This window comes from Gnatocerus cornutus, chromosome 7 (genome assembly GCF_029298725.1).
Source record: "Gnatocerus cornutus isolate USDA-ARS CGAHR chromosome 7, icGnaCorn1.1, whole genome shotgun sequence".
Taxonomy (NCBI): domain Eukaryota; kingdom Metazoa; phylum Arthropoda; class Insecta; order Coleoptera; family Tenebrionidae; genus Gnatocerus; species Gnatocerus cornutus.
Window position 1 is genome coordinate 14719370 of NC_142239.1, and position 13687 is coordinate 14733056.

Sequence of the window (13687 nt, forward strand, 5' to 3'; positions counted from 1 at the left end):
GTTTTAAACGAAGTTCCAAACTTCAACGTGTAATTAATCTAAGAGTGTTATTCAATGGGATAATTAGTGGGTAGGAAACATACACTTTTGGAGGGGTGTGGGGGTTTTATTTAATTTTTCTCATTCGTTATGAAAATTGTTGTAACAATAAAAATCATTGGCTGGAGGATGATAAAAAATTTAAGAAATAATTGTCACAAAAAATAATGAAAACAGATCAGGTCAGCTTAATAATAATTAAATTTAAAAATCGGTTTAAGTTTAAGAAATTATAATATGAGACTTTAATATGTGTCGTAACAGCCTTATGAACGAGTTATTTATGTAGATTTTTCTTCTTTTGATTTTTATAGTAAATATAAATTTCAAATTTTTATTATTACTTATATCAATTTAGTTTTTATAAAACTTTATTAGTTATGACATGACACATTAAATCTACATATTTCGAATCTCAATTAAGTGGATAAACTAACATTTTTTGCTTGATGGAAATGTAAAAATTTTGTTTTTTTTCTCTCAGTGTCATTTCCATTTCCACCCTAAAAAACATGTTATTGATTTGCACCTATAATTATTATAAAATCAAATCTCGATGCATATCCGCCGTTCCATTTCAGCGGCAGTAAAATAGTTTGTATTTAAACAATGAAACAACTTGCGATAATTTTATTACCACTACTAACATAAAAACTTAAATCTAAAGATACTCTTTTGAACAAAATTGAGGCCAGTTTTTTCATTCCTCCATTTCTTTGTTCCCACTAACTTGCTGCGTAAAACCTAAAAACACTTTTCATTTATAAACCATGAGACTTCTTTCAGTTACTGTTAGAAACAGCCGCAGACAAAGTAAAGTAATTTGCAGCTTTCGCGTAAAAGAGTTTTTCCACGCGAAGTCGGACCATCACGAGGTTTTTTTGATAGAGTAAATCGCATCTACACCACGGCGTTTCGTACAAAGTCCAGACAAAATCAGAATGTTCTCTAGTTCTTGAATTAAAAGTACATAAGCCTCCGTGTGTGTGGAGAAAAATTCGGGCAAAACCAAACAAGAGGTACGACGATAAACCAACAATTTCCGAGTCATTTCCAGTCTGCAAAGCAAGAAAACGTTGAAAAATGTTATGTCCTCAAGAAACGCCTCACTCACAAAATATGAAGTAACAAAATGCACGCACCACATGAAGAAGAGAAATTTTTTGAGAAGAAATTTTGTGTGGATTAGGTGCAAAATCGACCATTTCAGTACGAGAGTCGCACCGGTCAAATACTTTAGTTTAAACATAAATTCCAGAGTTGTACTGGCTGCAACGGACGGAATAATGCGAACTAATTACTGATGGAAGTAGTTAAAACAAAGTTTCCAACTTGAACATGTAATTAATCCTTTTTAACCCCTGTGGCATAATTTAATGGTAATTACAGCGGTTGACAAAAATTAGTGGGTGGACAGATATGTACTTTGCAGGGGGAAGTTTATTTAAATGTTTATTATTCAAATTAAAAGTATTTTTTTTTTATCTCTTGGTATTTTTTTATTGATGGCGCGGAAGGAAAATGCGATTTGTTGATATATAATTTTTCAATACTTGATGAGTAAACGGAGGTTAAATTTCGATTTTAGACAGGCCATGTGTGCAATGTGTGTCGGCTTCTAGATTGAAAACTGTTAAATCCCTAAAATGTTTAGTTTTCAGGTGTGAAAACTGCTGCGATGGTGTTAGTTACGACATGTTTTTTTTTCTTAAAGCCAAATGGGAGTGGAAATTGATGATAAAAAAACGCAAGTCAATCCTCAAACTTTTAATAAAAAGCTACATTAGTGTAAGTACAAAGTACAACCTTCAACAAAAATCGAATAATATCAATAAGAAAAACAATCAAAAACTTGTACAATATTGTATAATCAAAACAAAAAGTCTGATATTAGAGGTATACGTTACGTAAATTGACATTGGTCTAGCTTAACTTTGTAATATGATCAAGCCCATCCGAAATTGATGCCCGTCATTTCATAAAACCGAATATTAAAAGGTCTATAAAAATCGCGCAATCTTTGTATAATAATGGGATCAATATACGGATGGTTTCTCCCTTTGGTTTTCCCTAAGCAGTGCGGTGTGCTGTGGCCTTCACTCTTAAACAAGCACGGAAATCCTTTCGTCGAATTAAAATAAAAATGCCTTTCCGAAACAACCCTTTTCAACCCCAAAAAATCCTGAACTCTCTTCAACTCAATGGCCGGATCCACGACCAACCTTTCCCCGCTAATAAACAAAAACTGTGACAACGGAAAATATTTCAACCATCTAGCTAAATATCGCGAATAAATGCCGAGTTTGATAGGTCCCCAAGAGGTATCGACGATTGTTCCAATTGAGCTATTGATGAAAACGAGTTGATCAAAGGGTTTCATGTCGGGTTTTTTCGAAACAGCTTGAGTATAATCAGAAATTGCTCTAGTGACTGGGTCTCTAACTACTACTAAGAGTTTAGTGGAGGGATTCATGTGCTGAACGCGTCTTGGTGCTTCTTTCGTTATAAAATACGAAGGTGTTTTTTCAATGGTAAGTTGGCCCTCGAGGGTTGGAGGCATTCGTTGACGGTACCACTGAAAACCACGAGGGTAGTTCTTGTCAAAGAAGTGGACCTCGCTACCGGCCGCTCGAACGTCGGGGTGAATGCGAATGAACTCCAAGAGAGCGCGGGTGCCGCCCTTTTTAACACCTGCGATATTTAAGACGTTTAAATCATCTTATTAAATTTGTTTTACCTATAATTAAAGCACTTGGAAGTTGTCGCATGGGACGCAAACCCTGTTCGCGAAAAAACTTGTATTTCGGCGATATGTCTGATTCATTACCGTCCAAGAGCGGTACCACACGAACAGAAGTCCTGTAGTGAATTATGGTATTTTCATTTGGTACTACTGGATGATGGTGCCACTGTAAAAATAAGTTACAAGGAGGCTCAGGTTAGTCTTCCAAACTCACTTTTGGCAATGCTTTGGCTATGCTACTGACTAGACATGTGTTAAATGTATAACTGATATAAAAAGATATGGCAGCCAGGGTAAGTAGGGCTAAAATAACTTTTCTTGAAATTAGTATTTCCATTAGAAATTTCAATCATTGGAGTCTCGCGGGATCATTATCAACCTGCAAAAATATAAACAAATATTAAGTTTCAAGTGCAAAAAAAAAGTTAAGATTAGATAAATGTATTGCAATACCTCTCATTACCCTCAATTCAACAAATAAAACAATTCAAGTACATGTAAATAATATTTAAATAAATATAAACAACATTCTTCTCATACTTATGAATAAGATTTACATTCTTTAAATTGGTTGCATAACGTAAACTTACATTTCGTGAGACATTGCCTTCGCAATATGTATCTTTTTCTGCTGTTCATTTTCAAACTGAAATCTATTTATATCACTGATTTAATAAGTTACAAATTTATATTCTCTGCCCATTTTTGTTGACCCTTGAAGTCTGTTAACCTCAAAGAAATCTGGAAAATGTCAACAACGACTGGGATTTTGCTGCGTAGTTCGGATGATCCACTTTGTAGCGCTAGTGTGAGGACACTCAAAAATTTTATTTTTATCCATAAATTAATTAACTCCAGTCAAATTATTTATAAATCTGAAGTCCCGCCGTGGTATTATTATTAAATAAAAACGATAGAAATCCCGGTATTTTTAAATTTTATTTGAACTAATAAAGTAGTTAAAGTAACTGCTCTACGGTAAGATGTGGCTGAAATGCCGGCAACTTAAATTACAAAATTTGTGAGGAAAAATCGTAACTTTGGGGATTAGCTAATTAGTGTGGTTTTATACAGTTACGTTAATTGTTAGGAGTGATTCTTTCAGTTATTATTTTGCCAACTTGACAACATAACCTAAAATTGTGTTTACTAAACAAAATTTGAAATTATGACCAGCACTGACTTGTAAGTACTAATACTAAAAAGTGCGATTTTTGAGCATAAAATTGCAGAGCTGAGAAGCTTATCAGTGACCACAACAATCCTATAATTAAAAAAGCCAAACAGTTGGAGTCAAAATTATTCCTGGAGGAACTAAAAGACAAAGAACCCCTAGAAAAATGTTTAGAAGACTTGGAAAGGATTTTGAGACATCAACGTGTGGATCGAAGGTAAAAATTAGAGTCAGGGTGTGATGTGGAGTCAAGAAGTCATGTCTGTTCTTAATTTGTTCAAATGAACTATTTTTATTTCATAGAATTGCCAGAGCTACTGCTGAGTGGTTACCAGAGAAAAACATCGCCAAAGTCACAAAAAAGACTGGAGCAGTAGCGAATTATGGCGAACAAAACAAAAATGGGAAGTTTCTCAACGCTCAAGAGACTCTCTACCTTTTAGAAACGGTAATTCCGAACTTTTCCCTCAGCGTTATTCTGTTGTTGTTTTAGAACAAATTGGAGTTGACTTGGAAGGAGATGCCTGTGAGCATTGAAGAGGCCTTCAGAAATATTCAAAGTGTGGACAAGTATCTTGCATATAAACAACTAGTTTTACATGGCTACAGGCTAAAATCCAAGAAGTTTCAACATAAAAATGATGAGCCAGGGTGTTCTCAAAGTCAACCTGAAAGTCCTCCAGCCAAAATTGCAAAAATGAGTCCAGAGACTGAGATTTTTGAAAAGTTGAGACAGATTGGACCAAAATGTTTTGAGCCAAATGGGCGTTATGATATTCAACCAGATTTTAATGTTCAAGTGCCGAGCACCACTGGTAAAGGGGAGAGTTTCAATCTGGTAGTTAGGTAAGGCAGTTGAATCATTCAAGGACTTAAATTATGTAGGAATTTTTTTCTAGTACAAGTCAGGAGTTCGCTACTTCTGTAGATGCGAAGAATTTGACTACTCATGCGGTGGTGGCAGATGCTAATGTTGCATTCTACAAGTTTTACAGTACCGAAATCCCAATCTTGTAGGGTTTCAAGTCGACTTGCGCCAACGCAACTCAATATATTCATTGAACAAAGATATATTTCTCTTAAAAACTTTTAACATGATAATGTTAAGTTGTAAGTGATAACTTACATTTGCGACACAAGTGTAATTGTACAGTTTCATTTCCCCCACGTAAAACCTCCAACGTCTTGTAATAATTTTCCGCAGTTTCCTTCAGTTGGGGTTTTTCCATCGGAACCAACTTTATAACCAAGAGAGCATCCTCTGTACTTTGACCGAAGTTGAGTAGATTACAGTAAAACTGAAACCTACAACTCTCCTCGGGGAGAAACTTGGGAAATATTTTTATCACAGAAGCAGCAAAAATGTTGAATATAAGTTTTCCGTAAGTACCGATCAAGCGGTTATGTAAATTTATAATGGATCTACTAAGATCCGCGTTACTTTCATTTTTGAACTGAATCAACGACAGTATTATGTGCTCTTCAAAGGCTTCGACTGATTTGAAAATCTTGGAAAACTCTTCGGCGAAACTAGCGACTAGTGGTGGATCGTGTTTTTTGGACTCCATGTATAGTGTGGAAAAAGTCATCACGAATTTATTGAGCTTCTCTTTTGCTTCGTGTGACTGTAACGACCAACTTCGCTGTTTAAAACGACGAAGTCCTTCAACGACGATCTCCAGCTTGGACTCTTCAGACGAAAATAGCAGAAGACACGAAACTAGAAAGTCTGATCTATTCATGCGTAGAAAATCATCTTGTATTGTGGTAAAAAACCGTGTGCTGAGTTCTCCAATGACTTCTTCCTGGAGCTTGTCCACTAGGACATTCAAAAATCTGTTTTCCTTCGTCTTGAAGACTTCATAAGCGGCTTCAAAGTACCGCCCTTTGTAGTTTTTTGGTGCGGGGGTGTTCACAAGAAGCAAACAAGTAAAGTGGTCATTATTGTCCAATTTTTGTAACTTTGTTGTAACGAGCCCCCATGAAGACTTTGATGGGTTTTTAATGAAGTGCTGATACGCCATGGCTATGGACTGACTCAAAGAGCACCTCTCAACCGCCTCCAAAATCGAGGTCTCCTTCTGAGTGATGCAAATTAAGTAAAATCCGTGCTTCTTCACCGAGACTGCTCCAATTGCACAAATTTTGTCGAGAATGGTAGATACTGCGTTTTCTGGGTACTGGTACAGAGAGCTGTGAAGAGGACTAAGACACGATGCCACGTAGTCTCCGCTCATAAAGTCGAGGATCACAGGCAGGATTTCCTGGGGGGCTGTTAAGTGTACGAATGCCTTCAACATTTTTCTTTGGAGTTGGAATCTGTCGTTGAGCACGGTGTCGGTCAAATCTACCGTCGGGGAAGTCGGTTTGAAGCTTTCAACTAACTTAATGAAGTCGATGGGAGGCATCAAAAGAGCTAGAGGATCAGCTAACAAAGTTTTATTGTCGAAGTCGTCGTCGTTCAACTTGGTTAAGCAAAAATCGACGACCATTTGGTCCATCTTCAGGTGGCTGTACGACTTGATGGCTTTCCATAGGAGCGGCTCTTCTTTGTAGTCGAAATTGAAGGACATTTCTTTCAAAACAACGGTAAGGAATGTGGTCATGTTTGACGCCACCTTAGTGGGATTGTGTTTCAAAAACCAAAAGATTAGTTTCTTCGTTACCAGGAGGTGGAAGTTGGCCCAAAATATCTCAATCAATTCGTTATCATGTGGATGTTTGGTGATCACCCATTCAAACGCCTTTTTACGCACATCCTCTTCTATTTCCTCCACCTTTACAGAATCTTTCAGTGACTGGACCAAACGAGGGTGGTCAAAAATTTGGATTTTCTCCCTAGAGTGGTGTTTCGAGAAGTCTCTACACGCCACAACAAGGTGAAGATCGGCTTTTACTACACTGTCTTCGCAGATTTCTGGAGCCAGCTTAATCAACAGTAGTAGAAGCTCTCGTTCTATGGTCTTATCCAAGACTAAATGATTCAAAGAAGCGACCCATTTCACCTCTTTTAGTAACTGGACAAGTACGTCTTCTCTAACAGTGGCGTGTCTGTGCATGAAAGCAAAATACTGGAAAATGGCGGGGGCAGCTAATGAGGACTCAGCCTTGCCAATAATTATTTGGAGGTACTTCCAATGAGCTTCTGTTAAATTCTCGAAGACACGCTGCGATGATAAGAGTTCCAAGAGCTTACTGTGGACTGATTTGTCGTCGGTTCTGTTAGTGTCACATAATAGCTGGCAGAGATCTAGAAGAGCATTCCAGTCCTTGTTTACGAGACAACACTCAGTCACCGTTCTAACATACTCAATTTGTTTTCCAATTGCGCTAAATTTAAATTTGGGTTTAATGACCTCAAGACAGCTTGGGGTGGTGAAGTATTTTAACCACTGACTCTCCTTTTCGTTTAGTTTCAACCGAGCCCACTTCTCTCGCTCTTCTCCGTTTGTAATAATCCCCATCATAAAGGTTGAGTAGTTACTGTTCATGGAGGAGCCCCACGCCAGTTCCAAAGGATCACAAAAAATTCGACTGAACGTCTGTTGGAACAGCTCAAACTGACGACTTTTAACGTAATGTGGTAGCAGCCTGGAATTCGCAATGTCTTGCCATGGCGTGAAAACAGACTCAATTTTCTTTGGAAACATCTTTGAGTAAACAACATGAAAATCTTTGCCCATGTTTCTAACAAGCTGCGCTGAATGTAATTTGCATACAAACAGTTCTGGGCGAGCCATAATACTGTTTTTTTTCAACCGGACGATCCGTTTAGTTGATCGCTTTCCGATGCTTCCATACACATTGAATTTATATTTCTCCTGTAAGTTGCAGTACATTTCAGGGTCTCGCGCCGCAATGAACCGCAAAATGGTACAATTATTGAGACAGGAGTAATTACCATCATGTTTAACCCGCTCTTCTGCGTACAAATACATGAGGTCTGGTTTTCTGTTGTACAAAATTTTAAGCTGACTAATCCATAGTTTTACAGGATGATTTACCATGACTTCTTCAATTTTCGGGATGCTACAGGAAGTAAGTACATTTAGCGCGATGAAGACTCCATAACGCTCCAAAAGAGCATCAAACAGCTCATCACTCTGTTGTTCATTCAGAACTAAAACTAGTTTCTTCAAGATTTTGATCCTAAGACTGAAACTAAGGGTTGGTAAAAACTGATTTATAAACTCATTACTATTTCCTTGGTATATCTTTTCGAAAAACCATCGCTGCTTGGAGAGTTTGCTCACAACGACGTCATTCCCTTTCAAGAACTCGTTAAACAGTTCTTTTTGTCTGCGGAAGTAAATTAAAAAATCTATGAAACAAACTCTTTCAAAGTGTGTCTGTGGTGTTAATTGTGGTGTAATAATTTCCAGTAATTTCTCGTTTTGATGGAGTTGGGAGTGGGTGTGTAGTAATTGGAAAAAATGTTTTCGTTTTTCACCGATGGTAGTGCCTTCCAAGTTGTGAAACTTTGAAACGAAGGTTTTTGCGATGTCCATGTTGCTGCAGCGAGAACTTTATTGTATCTTATTGACAAGTGTAACTAATTGAATAAATTACCTTCCTGTGAGTTCGGGGACACGTCCAAACTGGACTGGACGGGAAATAACACTCAATAATCAAAAAATGAAGGGATAAATAGATTGCACAATGTGGTTCTTCAAATTTGACGTTTACTGGATCAGGGGTTCCCAACACAGTGGCGGAATCGACCATTAATTTTACTATAATTGAAATAGCTGCTCTTAGCTGAACGTTTTGGTTTTACTATGTTCAACCTAAATTCAATCAACTGAGTTTCAATGTTACTGTAAGATGAAGAAATTGCCGAAAACGCGCGATGTAGCTTCATGGAACATTTTGACTGTTACTGGCTAAGGTTACTGGTGACTTGACCACGGATGAACTAAAAATACTTGAATCTGATTGGTTGAGTAAATAATGTGTTTTTGTGCCTACTTTTTAGCCGTAGACCCAATTTGCTGAATTTGCCTTAACCTCTTTTTGTAAACATTATTGTTTAGCCGGCGAAGAAAGTTATTCCAACCGTTTATTAGTGGACTTTTAACGCAAATTCTCAAAATGAAGCTGGTTTGGATCTTCTAATCAATTTTCTTAGTTGCAATCTTTTTTTCAGTACTGCCTGACTAACGACCCTAATAAGCCCTGTTACATCTTAACTTTCAAAGAAATAACGTTGATGTTAGATTGTGGACTGTCCATGCAATCAGTGCTCAATTTCTTGCCCTTGTCGTTTGTCCCTTCAGGCCGCCTTTTGAATCTACCAAACTGGATGCCCAATGATGTGACTGATTCTGATTTAGAAGGGGTGAGATCTACCAGTTCTGTTAAACTTTACCCATTGGAGCTTTGTAGGAATTAAAAGAGAATGGAGACCGCGTGTTTATCGACTCCCCGCCTGAGTTTAGCCCCCCGTTGCATAAACTCATTGATTTTGCTCAAGTTGATGTTATTTTAATTTCAAATTATTTGTGCATGATGGCTCTACCGTTCATCACAGAGCAGACTGGGTTTCAAGGAAGAGTTTATGCAACTGAACCTACTCTTCATATTGGACGTTTGTTATTAGAGGAACTGGTAAACTACATTGAGCAGTGTCCTAAGGCAAACTTGGCGACACAGTGGAAGAACTTCATTCATAAGTTACCATACCCTCTAAGCGACTCCTTTAAACCAAAGTCTTGGAAACAACTATACAATATGAATGACGTCAATACTAGCCTGTCTAGGATTCAAATGGTTGGCTACAACGAAAAAATTGTAAAAACTTGTCAGTACTTGAGTGCAAGCTTCTTAAAATTATTTCTAGGATATCTATGGGGCTCTAAAAGTCATGCCTTCAAGTTCGGGCTTCTGTTTGGGCTCCTCCAACTGGATTATCACCTCAGATCACGAAAAAATAGTCTACTTGAGCGGTTCAAGCACCCTCACCACGCACCCCCGCCCAATGGACCACCAATCACTAAAAAACGCGGATGTCTTAATAATGACTGATCTCACACAAACCCCTATTAGCAACCCCGACTCCATGTTGGGAGTTCTCTGCGTTGTTGTCGGATTAACCCTCCGTGGGGGCGGAAACGTGTTAATCCCCTGTTATCCCACAGGAGTTGTCTACGATTTGTTTGAATGCCTTTCTGTAAAAATGCAAGATTTGGGGGTTTCTAATTGCCCCATGTTTTTTATATCTCCAGTGGCCGACACTAGTTTAGCATATTCCAACATTCTGGCAGAGTGGTTGTCTTCAGTTAAACAAAACAAAGTGTATGTTACTGAAGAACCGTTCCCTCATGGACTTCTGGTGAAGAACAACAAGTTGAAACACTTTAAACATATTTATTCGGATGGTTTCAGCACTGACTTTCAAGAGGTTTGTTTCATAGGGATGGTTCTAGTAATAATTGTGTTTTTGCAGCCGTGTGTTGTATTCTGCGGGCACCCCTGTCTGCGGTTTGGGGATGTAGTCCAGTTTATTGAATTATGGGGGAACAATCCGAGGAACTGTATTGTTTTCACAGGTAAAATGGTCATTTTTTCCATGTTTTTATACCCCATTTTTGATTCCAGAACCCGATTTCGACTACATTGAAGCCTTAGCCCCCTATCAACCCCTACAAATGAAAGTCGCGCATTGTGCCATCGACACCTCGCTCAACTTCACCCAAGCTAATAAACTAATTCGCGACTTAAAACCAAACACGCTCGTGGTTCCTGAATGCTACACCCAACCCCCAGTTTCAGCCCCTAATTTAACAGATTATGTCATTGAAGCAAGTCCTGATCGGACCTTAATACCCTACAAATGGGGAGAGGTAATTAATTTACCCTTAAAGCGAAAACACGGGCAAGTTTACATCGAAACGGATGTGGCGCAGAAAATTATGCCGGTGGAAGTAAAACCTGGGATTTCCTTAGCCACGATTACTGGAACTTTGAGCATTAAAGACAACGTACATAATATCCGGGATTTGGCTACTTCCGTCAATAAAACGAATAAGTACATCAAGTACGAGTGGGGGAGCTTTAATGTTAACGACTTTTTGCAAAAATTGATGCAGGAGGGAATAAATGAACCCAAAGTGGAATCGCACGGCAGCGTTATAGTCATTCATTTGGTGAGTTTCTTTACAGTACGATTGGTTTTAACGCTTTCTTGCAGCAAGATGAAGATGCTTTGATCCAGTTGGAGGACAACAGCACGCATGTGGTTTGTAACGGTGATGAGAAACTAAGGACTAAATTGAGGAACATTGTTATGCAGTGTTTGAAAAAATTTTAGTTAAATTAATGCGACGAAAGTAATGAGTCGCATTTGATTTAACGTCAAATTGTCGTTATGGTGGTGAAAGTTTAGGGATTTTACGTTTATTACCTAAGAAACTAAGTTAAAGTGGATTTTAAAATTGCGAGACATTTTTGTTGGGTATTTTTATATGAATGTGAGAAAGCAAAAAAGGAAAACAATAAAAACTACCATAGGATGGACAGGTAAACGCGCAACCTATTTAAGTTTGTTTTGTCTACTAAATGGTAATTTTCCGGGTATAACAAAGAACAGTGGATCGACGTATGGCGTAGTGTGCATCATACGTAGTAATCTGTCAATATCTTCGTTCTTAAAATCCCCAAAGCCTCTCATTGGGTCCCCTTAAGTTTTTTTTAAATAAAACACGAAAAACACTGTAGTTTGTATTTACACGTACATAGAAGAATACAAAGTTGGCAATAACAGCATTCAATGTTCAGTACACAATTTTTTCCATTGCGTTGGTCAACACTGAACGCCATTGAAGTGTATGGAAATTGTATATTTTTCCTTAAACAATTTAAAATGGTCATGAGAAAGTTGAGGAAAATAGTACAGTAGGTTCACAATACAGTGGAAGAGAAACTTTCTTGACATGATTGTCGTAAGAAATGAACAAACTACATTGAGATGGTTAAACTTCATACTTCTTCAACTGTGTACGCAATGAAATAATACAGGCACGTCATTTTGATCAAACGAAAGTGAATGTTCGACACACAATTTTAATAAATCATGGATAATTCACAGCTTCCATCAAATAAGTATCATACAAAATTGACGACAAAACAGTCAAATCACATTTCATGAACTTTGTCATGTTCAAGCTACCTATTTGTGTACAATTTATAAATTGATATTACGAAAATCCTCAAAAAATACTCACATTGGGGTGAAGATATATCAATGAGATTCCAATAAAACCTCAACATCGATAATAAAATTTATAAAAACAGTAGACATATGTTTGGAAATCAGTTACATGCCTCCTATAATTTAAGTGACAGCTTTTTCATACGAGGGAGGGGGCGAATCGCGTATCACTTGCACAGATTCAGTGTCGTTTTGCGAAGGCAGCATGATGGCAATGTGGTACGGAGGTGGTGGTAATTCAGCAGATCCGGGCGGTATCAAAGAACTTGGCACTTGATTATTTTGAGTTTCTTCTGCTTGCTGCTCAATTATAGGGGCGACTGTAATGTTCTCTCCTTGCTGCACGTTTGCTGTTGCAGTGATGGCTTCATACAGTGAAATTAATCCTCCTATGATAAGAAGGATCACTAAGAGGGAACAAAACGCGAATGCTTCCATGCCGATGTTCACCTAAACGGGAAGATTTCGTAGTTTTAGGAGGGTTGAGGGTTGACATTCAAACTCACCCCGTGGAAGTAATATTTGGCACCGGCTAAAAAAAATGTTACTATGGCGAAAAAGAGCCAAACTCCACATTTTAGTTTTGTTGTTGGAGTGCTGTTGCGCTGACTGGACCTGTGTATTTGACCCGTGCTTAGCATTTCCAGAGATCGGCCCATGTGAGGGTTTCCTCTAACACTGCTAGTGGTGCCACTATTGGAAATTCGGATTAGAAACTAAAATTGCTCGTTACTTGCAATAATTCCAAATAATTTAGAATTACTGCAGGCTCAAGAGTATGACTCATACTTGTAATGCACAGAGGGTTGACAGTGGTGTGGGTTTCTGGCGTGGTAACCAGAAGACCTAGCATATCTGACCCCACTATTGGCCACACTCTCAATGGACTGAAATCTATGTACCGGAGTTACCATCGGTTTAGGATGAAAACCGCCACATAAGAATCTCTGATTACGACCGTATCCTGCCAACAATTGTAATAGAGAAAAATCAATACCCCAAACAACAATACCAGAGAGTGACGGGGGCACCAGATGTCTCCCACTAAACCCACATCCTTGGCTGCGTTTATCAATCCAAAAATGCATGTGGGATTCACTTTAAATGTCTTCTTTTCCAACTCGCTCCATTTTTAAGACAGATTATTCAGTGCGTGACGTTTTGAGGAAAACATGATCAATACACGGAAAACCTGAAAATAGAGTTGTTACAATGATTTTCTTCGGTTTTTCGCGCGGTTATTACACTCGGAAAATTGCAAAACATCGCGCTGGGTGCCCATGACAAACAATAACAGCTCTGTTTTGGGTCTCGCCTTTTTGCGACAAAAGAACTACAATCTTGCGCCCTAGAACCGCTGATTTAAGGGCGCATGTTGCAGATTGCAACTTGCGACCTTTCGGACTGTCAAAGCGGCACTATCATTGATTACGACAAAAGGTCAAAATTTTCACTTTGAGGAGGCTGAAACGCCGTTTTTAGAACCATCTATTGACGTAGTTGAGAGATGCGTTTTTGGAAG

General features: G+C 38.2%; 5 protein-coding genes across 5 annotated transcripts; 2 read left to right on the forward strand and 3 right to left on the reverse strand.

Moving 5' to 3' along the window:
- Positions 1-1791: 1791 nt before the first annotated feature.
- Positions 1792-3553, reverse strand: Hs3st-B (Heparan sulfate 3-O sulfotransferase-B). Its single transcript, XM_088042496.1, has 4 exons — positions 3373-3553; positions 2997-3161; positions 2777-2948; positions 1792-2730 (listed from the first exon to the last, which is right to left on the reverse strand). The coding sequence occupies exons 2-4, from the start codon at positions 3117-3119 to the stop codon at positions 1985-1987; spliced, it is 1041 nt and encodes a 346-aa protein (XP_087898622.1). The 5' UTR covers positions 3120-3161; positions 3373-3553; the 3' UTR covers positions 1792-1984.
- Positions 3554-3567: 14 nt separating this feature from the next.
- Tsen54 (tRNA splicing endonuclease subunit 54) lies at positions 3568-5101 on the forward strand. Its single transcript, XM_088042497.1, has 5 exons — positions 3568-3967; positions 4015-4173; positions 4260-4404; positions 4450-4802; positions 4856-5101. Exons 1-5 carry the CDS (start codon positions 3951-3953, stop codon positions 4971-4973), a joined length of 792 nt encoding a protein of 263 aa, XP_087898623.1. The 5' UTR covers positions 3568-3950; the 3' UTR covers positions 4974-5101.
- On the reverse strand, positions 5011-8618 carry LOC148171419 (uncharacterized). The gene is made up of 2 exons (XM_088042493.1): positions 8526-8618; positions 5011-8468 (listed from the first exon to the last, which is right to left on the reverse strand). Exon 2 carries the CDS (start codon positions 8462-8464, stop codon positions 5060-5062), a length of 3405 nt encoding a protein of 1134 aa, XP_087898619.1. The 5' UTR covers positions 8465-8468; positions 8526-8618; the 3' UTR covers positions 5011-5059.
- Positions 8619-8665: 47 nt separating this feature from the next.
- Positions 8666-11490, forward strand: IntS9 (integrator complex subunit 9). The gene is made up of 7 exons (XM_088042494.1): positions 8666-9056; positions 9103-9294; positions 9342-9746; positions 9796-10356; positions 10402-10504; positions 10554-11101; positions 11146-11490. The coding sequence occupies exons 1-7, from the start codon at positions 9048-9050 to the stop codon at positions 11263-11265; spliced, it is 1938 nt and encodes a 645-aa protein (XP_087898620.1). The 5' UTR covers positions 8666-9047; the 3' UTR covers positions 11266-11490.
- A 172-nt stretch (positions 11491-11662) lies between these two features.
- LOC148171421 (uncharacterized) lies at positions 11663-13641 on the reverse strand. The gene is made up of 5 exons (XM_088042498.1): positions 13411-13641; positions 13178-13357; positions 12955-13129; positions 12672-12858; positions 11663-12615 (listed from the first exon to the last, which is right to left on the reverse strand). The coding sequence occupies exons 2-5, from the start codon at positions 13251-13253 to the stop codon at positions 12289-12291; spliced, it is 765 nt and encodes a 254-aa protein (XP_087898624.1). The 5' UTR covers positions 13254-13357; positions 13411-13641; the 3' UTR covers positions 11663-12288.
- Positions 13642-13687: the final 46 nt, after the last annotated feature.

Bases quoted from the DNA above. Each gene is read 5' to 3' on its own strand.
- LOC148171421 (XM_088042498.1), bottom strand. From the start codon at position 13,253: ATGCATTTTTGGATTGATAAACGCAGCCAAGGATGTGGGTTTAGTGGG. The intron at 13,130-13,177 runs GTATTGTTGTTT...AATTGTTGGCAG, and splicing joins GGTGCCCCCGTCACTCTCTG to GATACGGTCGTAATCAGAGA. The intron at 12,616-12,671 runs GTGAGTTTGAAT...CTTCCCGTTTAG, and splicing joins CCAAATATTACTTCCACGGG to GTGAACATCGGCATGGAAGC.
- LOC148171419 (XM_088042493.1), bottom strand. From the start codon at position 8,464: ATGGACATCGCAAAAACCTTCGTTTCAAAGTTTCACAACTTGGAAGGC.
- Tsen54 (XM_088042497.1), top strand. The intron at 4,174-4,259 runs GTAAAAATTAGA...TTTATTTCATAG, and splicing joins CATCAACGTGTGGATCGAAG to AATTGCCAGAGCTACTGCTG. The intron at 4,803-4,855 runs GTAAGGCAGTTG...ATTTTTTTCTAG, and splicing joins AGTTTCAATCTGGTAGTTAG to TACAAGTCAGGAGTTCGCTA.
- IntS9 (XM_088042494.1), top strand. The intron at 9,747-9,795 runs GTAAAAACTTGT...AATTATTTCTAG, and splicing joins TTGGCTACAACGAAAAAATT to GATATCTATGGGGCTCTAAA. The intron at 10,357-10,401 runs GTTTGTTTCATA...GTGTTTTTGCAG, and splicing joins TCAGCACTGACTTTCAAGAG to CCGTGTGTTGTATTCTGCGG.
- Hs3st-B (XM_088042496.1), bottom strand. From the start codon at position 3,119: ATGGAAATACTAATTTCAAGAAAAGTTATTTTAGCCCTACTTACCCTG. The intron at 2,949-2,996 runs GTGAGTTTGGAA...TTATTTTTACAG, and splicing joins TAGCCAAAGCATTGCCAAAA to TGGCACCATCATCCAGTAGT. The intron at 2,731-2,776 runs GTAAAACAAATT...TAAATATCGCAG, and splicing joins TCCAAGTGCTTTAATTATAG to GTGTTAAAAAGGGCGGCACC.